General features: G+C 35.8%; 1 protein-coding gene across 19 annotated transcripts in view; it reads right to left on the bottom strand.

Annotated features, from left to right (window-relative positions):
• PAM (peptidylglycine alpha-amidating monooxygenase) overlaps window positions 1-14,807 on the bottom strand; it is a 278,000-nt gene that overhangs the window by 61,566 nt on the left and 201,627 nt on the right. For all 19 annotated transcript variants that reach the window (XM_032845671.1, XM_032845663.1, XM_032845654.1 and 16 more), the window contains exons 8-12: window positions 7,307-7,355; window positions 5,937-6,004; window positions 4,613-4,693; window positions 4,248-4,324; window positions 3,639-3,742 (exon numbers count right to left, since the gene is read on the bottom strand). In XM_032845671.1, coding sequence (XP_032701562.1) covers window positions 3,639-3,742; window positions 4,248-4,324; window positions 4,613-4,693; window positions 5,937-6,004; window positions 7,307-7,355 — 379 coding nt within the window. The remainder of the gene's footprint in view (window positions 1-3,638; window positions 3,743-4,247; window positions 4,325-4,612; window positions 4,694-5,936; window positions 6,005-7,306; window positions 7,356-14,807) is intronic.

Here is a 14,807-nt window from a genome sequence, read left to right on the forward strand (position 1 = left end):
TTCATATTATAAAGATACGTAATAGAGATTTAAGAAAGTACTAAATATTCTGAAATGAACCTTTTAAAAAAACCCAAATCTTATTGTCCCTGGTGACTGTGTATCAGACTGTGATACTCCCTCCACTTTGATGATTCCCTCATCCCTAGGTACCTTACACTCAACAGATGCTGGGCTTAAAAAAACAAAGCAAAACAAAAAACAATGATGGGAAATACTGATTTTGGAAAGAAATAGGACACTTTAAAGAAGTTATTTTTCAAAACTCTGAATCGTTTCTTCAGAGCTTTCATGGTGCTTTTAAACTTACACATTAAGGAGTTTCTGTCCATGTAATTTTATCTTTACATATAATATACTTTAAAATGTTGACTAAAGTGCTGTGTTTAGTATCTATGAATATTCATTAGACATTCTCATATGTATATGATATAACTGGCTCCAAAGGAAAAATATGACCAATAAAATTGACCAAATATGTAAATATTATCTACCAACTCTCAAGAGTTAATTTAAAATATTAGCAAATTAGCTGACTTAATTAGCTTAATTGGCTGCCTTAATAAAATTCTTTTTTTGGTTGTTTGTTTAAACTTGACTGAACATTTGAAATGAATTCAGAGAAGTGTCATATGGAATATAAAATATGTAATGCAGACAGACACAAAATACAGCCTCACCATTGATTAATGGGTACTATGTTGTTAGTACATACATTGGTGCAAATTTGTCTAAGACATAGTATTCATATTTACAATTTAAAAAGAAATTTAATATATCCAGATAAAAATTACTACCATTTGGTAAATTTCTTAATATATCTTGTCTTAAATCCACCTAATTTTTAATGGTTGTGTTTTGTGATGCGTCCCTGCTGGGAAAAAAATCAGTCCTTATGTTTAAAAGGACTTTTTACTAGTTAAGTATGATTGTTCCACGTAAGCAAAATTTTCTCCAGTCCTAAGATTTTTAGCTCAATATAGAGTTAAGCTCGGATTGGGTGAAAAATTGCTTGGCTGAACATCTTCTTGGTAGGCCACCGACAGAATTTTCCTGTAAAACCTAGTTTCCAGGTAGCTGAAGAATTAAGAAAATTAAAATCCAGATGCTTGCAGTTCTTCCAAGGCATGGAGGGCTATCTGCTGGCCCATACGACCTGTGGTAAATTGCGTGTATCTGAGGTGTCTTTATGCCCACGGTTCTAACCTGTGCCTGGGGCTGGGGGGGGGTACACGTTCATGTATGTTCATGTTGGGGGTTAGGCAGGAAGGGAGAAAGGGAGAGGAGGTTTGCAGAGTATCATTTAACAGACTCATAAAACACTAGTTTTTTTTTTTAAACTGGTTACATTCTCCACCTTAATTCTATAGCTCCCTGTGGAAGTGGTATCCTGTATTTTATAAAACATATGCATTGAGGGGCGCCTGGGTGGCTCAGTGGGTTAAGCCGCTGCCTTTGGCTCGGGTCATGATCTCAAGATCCTGGGATCGAGCCCCGCATCGGGCTCCCTGCTCAGCAGGGAGCCTGCTTCCTCCTCTCTCTCTGTCTGCCTCTGCCTGCTTGTGATCTCTCTCTGTCAGATAAATAAATAAAAAAAATCTTAAAAAAAAAAAAATATGCATTGATACTATTACTTTTCTAAAACTAAAATGTGTATTAAGTGATACAGGAATATTATGCATTAATATGAGAATTTGTATTCATATTTAAATTTTATTCAAACCTGTCTTATTAGTTTATCATTCTACAGGGGGAAAAAATTGCTGCCCTAATATAAATTAAATATTCAGAATATGGACTGATCCAATAACTTAACTTCCTATAATTTCTTTCTATTTCATTTGTATTTCAAAATGGCATTCCCTTTAGCCCACATGAGATTTACAAAAAGAGAGACTGGTACAGTCATTTTAAGGTATTATTTTAAAACAAGATGCACATTTGTTAGAAGACTGAATCAGTCTGAATTCCTGATGAAACAGGCTTCTTCAGATTACTTTGGCCTTTCATTCTGGCATTGTAACAAGTCACTCATTTCTATGTTTGATACCGTCTCATGGAGGACACTCAAAGGATACAATCCGGCCAAAGTTACAAGACCTCCCAGATTATTTAAACCAAAAATTCTACTTATTCTGCACTTGAACTTGTACACTAATATGTAGATTGTGTTGAAAGGGATATTTTTCCTATTTAGTCTACCTATTTCAAAGGCTATTAAAATTACCAATGGCACTTAAGTAAAATTGTAGAGGATCTACACTAACATAAAACGGAAAACAGCTCATCAACACTCTATGACTCATATATTTCAAGGCTGGTAAGGGGGCACATGGGTGGCCCCCTCAGTCAGCGGAGCATGCAACTCTTGATCTTGGGGTTATGGGTTTGAGACCCATATTTGGTGCAGAGCTCACTTTAAAATCTTTAAAATAATAATAATAATAATAATAACCACTAAGAAGTGAATGTCTCACTCCTTTAAATCTAATCTTGTCTACTTTGTCAAACTTTTTCTTACAGTTAGCATGCAACACCATAATTTTATTGTTTTCTTTGTCTCTCCCAAACTTACAAAATTTATTCAAAAGCAAAACTCTTGGAGGTTTCTTGTTTAATAGAACTTGTTAATTTTTTTCTTACTGTCCTATCTTTAGCCTTAACATTGATGTTTATTAATATAGCAACCTTTTAGAGTGACATAAAATCCTATTCTACTGTCTCAAATGCCTTTTTACTTTTACCGGCTTCAGCATCTTTTCTGTTTCCCCTGACAACCAAGAGCTAGTGTTGTCATCATAAGACTCAACCTTAGTACATTTAATGCCTATTTTCAGATGCCTACTTTCTGTAACTTCTCTTTGATCAAAGATAAATGGCTTAAAACTCCAGCTTCCAGGTGGCATCAGTAAATATTTTATAACCTGATTTAACATGGAAAGAAGGCTCTTGGTTCTTTTTAGACAAAAAAAAAAAAGAAGAACAAAAAAAAACCACTTTATCTTTCATTTTTAATTCAGGCAAACTTTTTTTGAAAGTGTTCACAGTGCTTTGAAAATTTTACTTAGGGTTATAAAATACATGTATTTCAAAGAGGCTCAATAGTTCAGAAATTATTTAAGGTTCTCTTTTGGAAAAGAGCTGAAAATTATTGTTCCTATTTGGTAGCCTAAACAACTGGAAAAAAAATGAATATACAGAAGTTTTAAGAGACAGGGAAAAAATCACTGTTCTGAGTAATTAATGGACAGCACCAAATGGAGAAGCTATATATTTGCCTAAATTTGAACATAGGACAAAAAGACACTTGAGAAAAAAATTTCATAATCAATTATATTTTTCTTTATTAAATGAGCCTAAGGAAGTAATATATACTCTTGTGGCATCTATAATATATAGAGGTGTGATATTCAGGGTTCTGAATAAACAGGAGGAAAGGAAACATAAAAAAATAAGCACATGTTCTGGAGTTTATCCTAATCACTCAGCTAGAAAATGAGAAACTACGATATACAGTTTGCTATAATTGTTCATGATAATAAAAAATTGTGCAATTCATTCACAAACATACCTATCACTTATAATCATGCCTTGCCCCAATAAAATATTTTAAAATACTAGAATTTACAAAACCATACCCAATGTGCGTGGATTCTGTCCTTCCTTCACCAGTGAACACACATCTTGCTGCCAATATGTCACCAAAACTCACATCTACTGGGTGCTCCACAGGGTAGAAAGCCTACCAAGAAGATAAACATAATGATTCATTAAAATTGCCAATAAAACCCAGAACTATGTGCTTGATAACATGAGGCCTGGCACACCCTGGGTAGAGACGATGAAGACACGAACATACAGACACATAATTCACCAGCATGTTTACAAATGTTAAGAGAAACCATCAAGCTGTAAGTTATAAAAAAGGAGGTTATATGCAGTTTGGATAAATAATAAATGTAGGTTTAGAGATATTAGGATTCTAGAGAAATTCACAAGGATTCTATGAGGGTTTCTAAGACTACTATCTGTTGATTACTAATTTTTTTTTCTCAAAATTAAATCAGTTTAATTGCTGGAGGGGAGAGGGGTGGGAGGTATAGGGTGGCTGGGTTATGGATATTGAGGAGGGTATGTGCTATGGTGAGTGCTGTGAATTGTGTAAGACAGATGATTCACAGACCTGTAACCCTGAAACAAATAATACATTATATATTTTTAAAAAAATTAAACCAGTTTCTACACACCTGTGGCAGCTGGGGACTCTGGCGTCCAATCAGTGCCCACTGTCCATTTCTTACTCTGTATCCACTGACTACCTTACCTGTAATGAACATGAATTATAATCATGTAATGTCATGAGGTATTAGAAAAATAAAAGGCATCATTTGCTTTCCTTTTTCAAAATAAAATCTGAATATTGTCAGAACCCAAAATGCTAGGTATTTTAATGAAAACAATATGATGAAAAAACACACAATTTCAAGGTAGTATGCAAAAATCTTTCATTGAAACAGATTTAAAGTCAAATACAATTTACATTTTACATTTATAGCGTTAGCAAGCAGAAAGGCGAATATTTATAATTTAACCTGTAGTTTAAAGTTCTTACCTAAATGGTGAGTGTGAACTCTGTAGGCAAAGACATGCATTGGATACTTTTTGTAATGGCACGAAATGTCAGAATTCACCACTGTTTGAAATGAAAACACAGAAAAAAGGGTCACTATCCAACTGGAAAATAACTTTATTTTCGTCTAAAAATATGTATAGGTTATTCACAAGTAGCTAGGCGGGGGTGGGGGTTCCTATAAAGCAAACATGCACTGAGGTATTCAGCAGGTGTTAAGCCCTATTATGTGCCAGCCAGTTTACTAAGATGAGTTAATAACCTCTGGCCCTCACATTTAATTTCTTTCATAAACAAAATGCCTAGCGTCAAAATAAGATACCCTGTCAGCGAAAACATAGGCTTCATTTGCTACTTTTTTCTTTTCTTTTTTTTTTTTTTTTAAATTTTATTTATTTATTTGACAGAGAGGCAGGCAGAAAGAGAGGGGAAAGCGGACTCTGCACAGAGCAGAGAGCCCCGCACTGCGGGGCCCGATCCCAGGACCCTGAGATCATGACCTGAGCGAAGGCAGAGGCTTTAACCCACTGAGCCACGCAGGTGCCCCTTCATTTGTTACTTTTATCATGACAATTTATGCAGTTGAAAAAACTTAACAACTGGCTGCAAACACCTAAGATAACTACATTGACAATACCTGTTGAGAAGGAACCACTTCATTTACTTCTCTTTCAGTCTAAAACACTGTAGTTATTCAATAAATGTGTCTTTGATAATAACAACGAGACCATACTTGTCAATAACTTTACAAGAATCCCAGTAAAAACAAAGGAGTAATATTTAACATGGCATTTTCATCAGATGATTAGATACATCGCTAAATAATATTACACTTACTCTAATAGCTTTTTGTAAGTTTAGAAGAATCAGTTATTATCATCTCCATTTTACAAATAGGAAATTAAGCCCAGCATCTAAGTTCAAAGACTGAGCTGGTCTTGGATTTGCTAGCCTTTTGACTTTGAAACTGATATTCTCTACAGTAGTTAATGTCATAGTACATGATGAGATTCATCTTTGGCATCTAAAGGATGGATGACTGATTTGTAAAATACTCAAGATTTATTTTTGTATTTACATAACCTATTACCTACCTATGGGCCTCAGTTCTTAGCATCTCATAAAAGAATGGATGATAATAAACTACTGGCTTGGAATAGTAGAGAAATCTACTTAGAATCTAAGGATAATAAAGAACTGGTTTAGTTTTCAGGGATATAGAACATTTCAAAATTTTATTAAAAAATACTGTAAATCCATTCATATAGTTAAGTAAAGATAATGGTAAATACTAAAAGATAATTACCTTTCTCTCCCGGTGGAATAACAGTGTCAACAGACATCATAAGGTACATGCCAGCAATTAGAGGCTGTCTGCAGGAAATAGTAACATTTATATCAACTATTTGAAACATCAAAACTATGGCCTTAGAAAAATAAGATATACTTTAATACACTGATCTATAAAATATGATTCATTTGAAAATGAAAACAATACAGAAAAAGAGGTAGAATATATATTTTTTTCTTTAAATAACTTATTTTTTTGGACAAATAGCTAAAAACATTTATTGCCATAAATAATGTGGAAGGCGGTCGGTCTCTAATGGCTCCTGTGATGGTTAAGTGTCTCTGTCCACTATCTAGGGCATAGACCCCAGTAGTCTGGTCAAACATTGGGAGGTATTTTTTAGTTGTGACCAATATTTAAATTATTGACTTGGACTAAAGCAGATTACCATTCACAGTGTGGGTGGGTCTCTTAAGACAAAAGTCTGAGGTCCCAGGAAGAGGGAGGAATTCTGCCTCCAGACTGCGTTGGACTCAAAACTCCACACTGACTCCTGCCAGAATTTCCAGCCTGCCTTGCAGACTGCAGACTTGCCAGACCCCACAACTGTGTAAGCCAATTCCTTGAAGTAAATCTCTCTCTTTCTTTCCCTTTGTGTGTGCGTGCGTGTGTGTGTACGTTCTATTGGTTCAGTTTCTCTGGAGAATTCTGGCTGATACAGCTCTCAGTAATTCCTAGCTCTGACATTCATGCCCTTGTCTATCTTCTTCCCTTGGGCGTGGGCTGGGCATAGTAACTGGACCTAGGGGTTGGTTATTCTTAACAAAGAATAAGACAAAGTAATTTCACTTTTTTTTTCCCCCCACAGGAGTCAGAGTATGAAGTTTGTGGCAACCCTTTTCTTCATCCATCAGATTTCTATATTATTCACTAACTTCTGACATCAGGCTACAAGGCTGTGGTTTCCATCTTGCATGCCCTCCCTTGCTTTCTCTTGCTGGCTGTGATGGAAGCCAATCACCACCATATTGTAAGCTGCCCTGTTTAGAGTCCACAAGGCAGGAAATGAAGGAGTCCTCCAGACAACAGCCAACAAGGAACTGAATCCTGTCCATAGCTGTGTGAGTGATCTTGGAAGTGGCTCCCACCCCAGCGGAGCCCCCAGGTGTTTCTGAGACCTTGGCTGAGCCCTTGATGGCAGCCTTTGTGTGAGACCAGCCACTGTCCCCGGCTAAGCTTGTGCCCAGAATATTTGTTGTTTTAAGCCACTAAGTTTAGGGTAATTTTTTATATAACAATAGACAATGAGTACAGTGGATTTCCCACTTTTAGGTTCTCAAAGATCTTAAAGCTGTCACTTATGTAGGGTAACTAGAAGTACTCACGGCAGGCGTGTGAGGTGTAAGGACACACCGGAACAGTCTTTGTGATTATCTGAAAACACATGCAGACAAAATATACACCTTAAATATGAAAATGCGAGAAGCAGATTTCAAACTACTAAATTTTAAATCATTATAACTCAATCCTAACACAAACTATGTTTGTTTGTATGGTGCTTTATATTCTACAGAGTATTTTCTTTTTTTTTTTCTTTTTTTTTTTTTTTAAAGATTTTATTTATTTATTTGGCAGACAGAGATCACAAGTAGGCAGAGAGGCAGGCAGAGAGAGAGAGAAGAGGAAGCAGGCTCCCTGCTGAGGTGAGAGCCCGATGTGGGGCTTGATCCCAGGACCCTGGGATCATGACCTGAGCTGAAGGCAGACACTTTAACCCACTGAGCCACCCAGGCGCCCCTACAGAGTATTTTCTTATTCACGAATATATTTAATCTCCAATGCATCAGAACAACAAAGCTATCATTTTGAGCAGCCTGTGGTTTTTTTCTTGACTCCTCAAACTGACGAGTTACCTGCTTTCCCGTAGCTGTATTAGATACTAGTCATAGCTCACAGAAGAAAGTTGTTGCTACTCTATGAATGACCTACACTGTTGAAACATCCAGGAAAACTGATTAAATGAATGGTTTGTTCCATGCTGGCTCTGAACAACTAGCTTCTCTACTTTTCAAAAATGGAACAGTCCATAATTTGACCTTTCTAGATAGGACCATGTCTAGCATCTGTAATGTCTTTGATGTATGTACAGGGATCACCTTGTTTGGTTTCTAGGCCTTGCCCATTCTTACCTTCTCAATAGAAACCTGATGGCAACGTTCACCCCAACTTCAGTGGAAAGCCTTCCCATTTTTGCCAAGGACGCTTCAGAGACCTCTTACAAATCCTCTCCCTTATTCCTTTGCCTTCCCCAAGTAGAAAGAAGGTAAAAATTTAAATTACCCATCCAAATTTTTATCTTGTTCAACTTACTGACCCTTCACCACAGAGACCATGAATAGCAACTCATACTTACTCATTCCTTCTATTTCTGTGTATGCGAAATTCTTTGTACTTCACACTTATATTCTAAGTATTTATAAAACATCATATCTCAATTTTGAGAGTTTATTTTATTATAAATAACTAGTGTGTGTGTGCATGATGAACATATGTATCCTTGAAATTGAAAAGTGAACTATGTGAATAAATAGCAGCAGATGAATAGTTTTAAGGAAATTTCTTTCTTTCAGCTGTAATTCTTATGAGAAAAACAAAGGTAGCTTTATACAGTAATATAAAATAACAGATAAACTAAGTAACAAGATATAGATTTTGATTTACCAGACATAAAATTTAGAAAGTATAACAAATCACATTTAGTGCTTTGAAAATAAAACACAAAGGAAATTTCTCAATTTAGTATTAAGCTTGGTTTTAACAGTGATAGTACAGAAATAAGTGGAATGATAAACATTTTATATTTCATCAGGTTTTTAAAAAAATATTTTATTTGTTTGACAGAGATCACAAGTAGGCAGAGAGGCAGAGAGAGAGAGAAGGAAGAAGGCTCCCCACCAAGCAGAGAGCCCGACGTGAGGTTCGATCCCAGGACCCCGCGATCACGACCTGAGCCGAAGGCAGAGGCTTTAACCCACTCAGCCACCCAGGCATCCCAATCAGGTTGTTTTTTGTCATTTTACGAAGGGATCTTTATCCAATCTCCTAAATCAAATTCCAGTGTGGTGCTATTTTCATAGTAATTTCAAGTGAGTTGGGACACCTGCGTGACACAGTTGGTTAAGTGTCTGACACTTGGTTTTGGCTCAGTTTGTGATCTCAGGGTTGTCATCTCGGAATCGTGATCTCAGAGTTGTGAGATCGAGCCCTACCTCTGACTCCACATTCAGTGCTGGGCAGTCAGCATGGATGTGAAGTCTGCTTGAGATTTCTCTCTCCTTTTGCCTCTCCCACTTATGGGTGCACTCTCTCTATTTCAAATAAATAAATCTTTAATAAAATGAAATAAAGTCTTGAGTGGGTTTTAAAGAGATGAGGAGAAAATAATAACAAAACCAATACAAATTTATCTTAAATTTTGACCATGCTTTTAAATATAGAAAGGATAATTGAGTATTTTTTAATTTATTAAAAAATTTTTTTAAGGATTTTATTTATTTATTTTTCAGAGAGAGAGAGAGAGAGAGCACAAGAAAGGGGTGGGTGGCAGGCAGAGGGCAAAGCAGGCTTCCTGCTGAGCAGAGAGCCCAATGTGGGGCTCGATCCCAGGACCCTGAGATAATGACCAGAGCTGAAGGCAGAGGCTTTAACCCACTGAGCCACCCAGGCGTCCCCATTGGAAGATTTTAAACAAAGTGACAGGATTATATAAGGTGTTTACCTAGCACAGTACCTGGCACTTACAGATTACTAATTTACTGGATGTTAAGCTTTGTAATCCTTTATTTTAATTCACAATAAACAAGGAGAAAGTTTTTTCCCCCATACAACGTCTGTCCATGCAAAAGGGCCAGTGTGCAATAAGAACTGCCTCTTGGTTTTACATTACATCTTTGCATTGGAAGAACCAAGTGAATCTCATTTTGAAATTCATTTTGGCTAATATTCTTAACCATGACTTTAAAAAAATTAAATGGGAACAATTAATAAATGAATTAACATGTTTCATAAACTACTAAAGAAATGTATCATAAAAGATGAAATATCACCAAATTTAGAGTAGCAGGAATGTTACTAATAGTAACATGCCAGCTATCTCCCGTGACAGTGCATCCTCCTATCAGATAATGTTCCTGACTACAATGGTCTCAATTGAGTGGCTTTCTACTCAGATTAAATCTCAAAAATAGGTCAGAAACTTACGTATGTTAGTAAATATGTCAAAATCTAATTTGAAGACTTTTTTTAATAACCACACTTAGCAAAGTTTTCTCCAAATTAAATAACAGCCCTTGCTATGTAAATATTGTATATTTGCTTCACTCTAGAGTTTTTTTTCTTTTTATTTTTTAAAGATTTTGTTTATTTATTTGACACACAGAGAGAGATCACAAGTAGGCAGAGAGGCAGGTAGAGAGAAAGAGGGGGAAGGAGGCTCCCTGCTAAGCTGAGAGCCCGATGTGGGGCTCAATCCCAAGACCCTGAGATCATGACCTGAGCCGAAGGCAGAGGCTTTAACTCATTGAGCCACCCAGGTGCCCCTTCACTCCAGTTTTAAAAAGTGAGTCAGTATCACCACTCACCCCACTGTAAAGACATAGTACAGGTTTTCCTTTGATCCCATATTTATCAACTACATGCTATATCCTATAAAAAAGTCGAGAATACCACACAATAATAGCTAAACCACTAAAAACTCATTTTAAGTTTTTATGAGATGATCAACACATTCTGGAAAAAAATTTACTGAACTTCTGACTGATGTATTACAATGATTTTAGGGAAGTCATTATAGGAATTTTAGACATTCTATAGGTTTTTTTTTCTTATGTAATGTTAATCTTATATGGGTAGAGGGCTGGTGAATACGCATACAGAATCCAAAGTAAAAATGATGTCTGTTTTGTAAAAAGCTCAAAAAATTAAAAAAATATGTAGAATGGATATTAGTTACAAGATCACTTAAAAACCACACTAGATAGAATTTCTGCATCACTGCTGAAGGAATTTATTTACATCAAATTTATCTGGTCAATTTGATCCACTGAATCAGCATGAAGCGAGGCATTTCTAAAAATTGTGCTGTGTGAGTGTGTGGGTATGTGCGTAAGCATGCAGATACGATGCCTTAAATTATGGATAACACTTCAGATTATCATCACCATTTAATCACGGGATAATTCTGTGTGACTTTAAGAAATTCTGTTGGTAATCGATAAATACACATTATAACAATGATATTTTAAGCTGAACACAATTCTAGAAGTTATTGCCAAGTAAAGACAATACTTATAAAGCATATATATGCATTTTGGACATTATTAGAGCCAATTGTTCCACATATATTATTTCAAAGTCAAATTTTATTACTGTAAATGTTTGTGATCTCTTCTAGTACTACTTTTCACAGTTTGACCTGAAGAGCCCATGTGCCTGAGAAGCCCCAGGGAGAGCAACCTGAACTCCCTCAAACAAGGTGGTCCAGGGGCCTGGAGGGCTACTGGATCCACTGATACTCTTATAGCATGTGGCAACTTTGGAGAGAAGCCTGTTTTAACCTAGTGTATGGTATGAAGGTTATGACCTTCTAACTCCCAGTGTGATCCTTATCACAATGATGCATTATTATTTCCATAACCTCTATTCTGATCTTACTTCACATGAACTCAGAAACTTCTGCTAGTTTTGCATATTTTACCGATGATTTTCAGTGTGCTCTGACTTTGTCTGCCCTTCTACTGTAACACAGTGCTTTAGCCATAAGATACAAAGCCTCGTAAGAATTGATTCGTTTCAATTCACCCAGCTCTATATGAAATCTGTCTCTAACACGCATCGTCATAAAAATGAATGACAACTTAGAAGGTTTATTATCATTAAAAATACACATCAATGCCTCTGCTAATATTTTGTCACATAAAACAAAAAAAATGAAATCAGGACTGAGATAGTTAAGAAATGTATAAAAAATGAACTCAGAATATCAAATCATAAGCTAGCTGAAAAAGTTGGTCAGAAAGGCTGATTCTGTGACTAGAATGAAAGTAAACAGGAGAAAGGAGAAGAGAGGAAATAGATGGAAAGGTTAACATAGGGCAGAAGACCAGAGAAATGGAATTACACAGCTTAAAAATAGATGGGAATGGTAATGAGTCAATAACTAAAATGGTCTGAAATTATAGGATTGAATTTGTCTGAAAGAAAGGTAGAATAGGAAGTGGATTCTTTCTCCAATTTGTATTTCCACATAAATATTGTACATTTGTACATGTCCAATGTAAGATTTGCTGAGTGGAAAGTTTGAAAGTAATCTGTGTATTTTAATCACACAGTTAGTTGACCATAGTGCCTTAATAAGATCATCATCAGTTTCAGCTACGTGCTCACTGAGTGCCTTTGCTTAAAATGAGTAGGATCTGGAAGGTTACCAATTTTAACGCTTGGTAGATTAGTACTTGCGATCAATATTGATACCACTAAGAAACCGCAGTCTATAAATGAGATAATCTATGTAAAGAATGGAGCACTCTAAATGGAGCCCAGTAAAAATCCAATGCGTCTTAGTAATTATTATCATTATTCTTTTTATTGGTAGATTCCAAGAATCTTCAACACATGAATATTTTCTTTTGAGAAACACATTTTCATAATCATAGGTATGGAATCTCTTTAATTGAAGAAACTGGAAATTTTTCTTTAATTGAAGTGTTTCTTTCATTGAAGAATTTTTAAAATTTTTCTTAAGTTTTTAAAAAATATTTTCTTTAATTGAAATGTTTCTTTAATTGAAGAAACACAGAATTTGTTCATGTAATAACAGAGGGATAGAAGAAAAGAGGAAAGGAACATGGGAATATTAAATGAGTAAAGAGATGATGAAAAAAAGGAATTAGAATTGAAAGAGACTATGGACCCCAGGAAACAATCTGAGGGATTCAGAGCGAAGGAGAGGGAGTAGAGGGGGTAACAGGGTGATGGGTATTGAGGAGGGCATGTGCTGTGATGAGCACTGTGTGTTAAACTTAACTAATGAATCACTGAACACCAAAAAAAAAAAAAAAAAAAAAAGTCTGTTTTCTCTAGTAAAAAACAACAACAACAAAAACAAAGAAACACTTTATATTGCAAATAATTTTGTCCTAAGTAAAAAAATAAATTAGGAACCAAAGTGAATTTAAAAAAAAAAAAGAAAGAAAGAAAAGAAATGGTATTTTATTTATTTATTTTTAAGATTTTATTTATTTATTTGACAGAGATCACAAGTAGGCAGAGTGGCAGGCAGAGAGAGAGGGAGAGAGAGGAGGAAGCAGGCTCCCTGCTGAGCAGAGAGCCTGATGCGGGGCTCGATCCCAGAACCCTGGGATCATGACCTGAGCCGAAGGCAGAGGCTTTAACCCACTGAGCCACCCAGGCGCCCCAAGAAATGGTATTTTAAAGATACCGTACAAAACAGGGATACTCTCAAAGTGGGTATAGAAATGCTGATTCAGAAGGGTGTGCACTGGGTAGATACAGAACAGAGTCACCAGTGAAATACAGAAATATTAGTAAGACGTAAGTAGCAAGGTCTGGCTAAAATGAAATTTTTGGATTGGGTACCACAGGATCATAAAAGAGTTGATAATGCATTGTTTTAAGGTCCCTCCACAACTTTTAGTAATAAAGTTCTCTTTGACCAGACCCAAGACAATATGCTTCTTTCTGAGGTCTAGACTAGAGGTCAGTTCAACAGGATCCCTTGTTTGTAGAACAGAGAGTGAGGCCTTTTTATACTGATACTGAAATTGTTGTTTATTCTACTTTTACTCACTTATCCTGAACAACTATCTTCATGCAAAAATCCTGACAGCTGTTCCTTCCAGTTAGCTTCATTTATTTTATTTTAGTTTTCTTATCCCAAAATAAATCATTCTCTTCTTCATTGGATTGGGCTATAGGTTCATTCTTTCTTTACAGTACACTGGTGAATTCTTGACCCTTAGCTATTAATGTTCTGTGCTTACTGAGGACTGAACCCCAGACATCCCTGATAAAGAGATCTTTCATGATTGCTGTTCTCTTTTAGTAACACATAATTGTACCCCAATGGATTTCAAGATGTGGAGATGAAACTTCATCACTAGGTAGGTATCAGGTGACATTGGGACTAATTTCATTATATGTCACTATATTCCATTATAATGTCACATGTAGGTACTAGGAGCTTTTGTAATGGTGAAGACATTAAAGTGGAAAAGTTAAAAAAATTATTTTTAAAAAGAGTTATAAAGTCAGAAAGTCTAATAATGTCTTAGAAGCATAGGACTATAATGTAGTACCAGTAGTTGAGTGGCAAGACTTCTAGAAGTAGACTGATAATGGAAGAAACAAGTATTTCCAGACACTGGAAGAGGCTTTACAATGGCATTCAATCAGAATCTAATCTTGAGCCAGATGAAAACTGGACGACCACTCCACAAGGATCTCAAGTTTGAGTTTTTTGAGAAATTGCTCTCCTCTGCCGAGGCAGAGATGTATAACCACAGCAAGGTATTTTATCAAATATATAGACTCAGAATTTCAGAACTGAAAGGGATGTGGAAGATGAGGGAGTTCAATTCTTACATGTTATAGATTGGGGGAAAGAGGCTACTGGGATTAAGAGCGTTGGCTAAAATAATTCAGCTAACTGGGATGCACCTGGGTATCAAAACTGATTCTCCTATGCTAATATTTACTAAACATGTCTCACTTTAAAGAAAAAGAGTTCCATTTCTGAAACACTTCCAAGGCATTTTATCTATGAAATATCCTCAAGCTAAGATAAAGGAATTAAGCAAGAATGGTTAA

Source organism: Lontra canadensis, unplaced genomic scaffold (genome assembly GCF_010015895.1).
Source record: "Lontra canadensis isolate GAN:19392208 unplaced genomic scaffold, GSC_riverotter_1.0 scaffold4, whole genome shotgun sequence".
NCBI classification, from domain to species: domain Eukaryota; kingdom Metazoa; phylum Chordata; class Mammalia; order Carnivora; family Mustelidae; genus Lontra; species Lontra canadensis.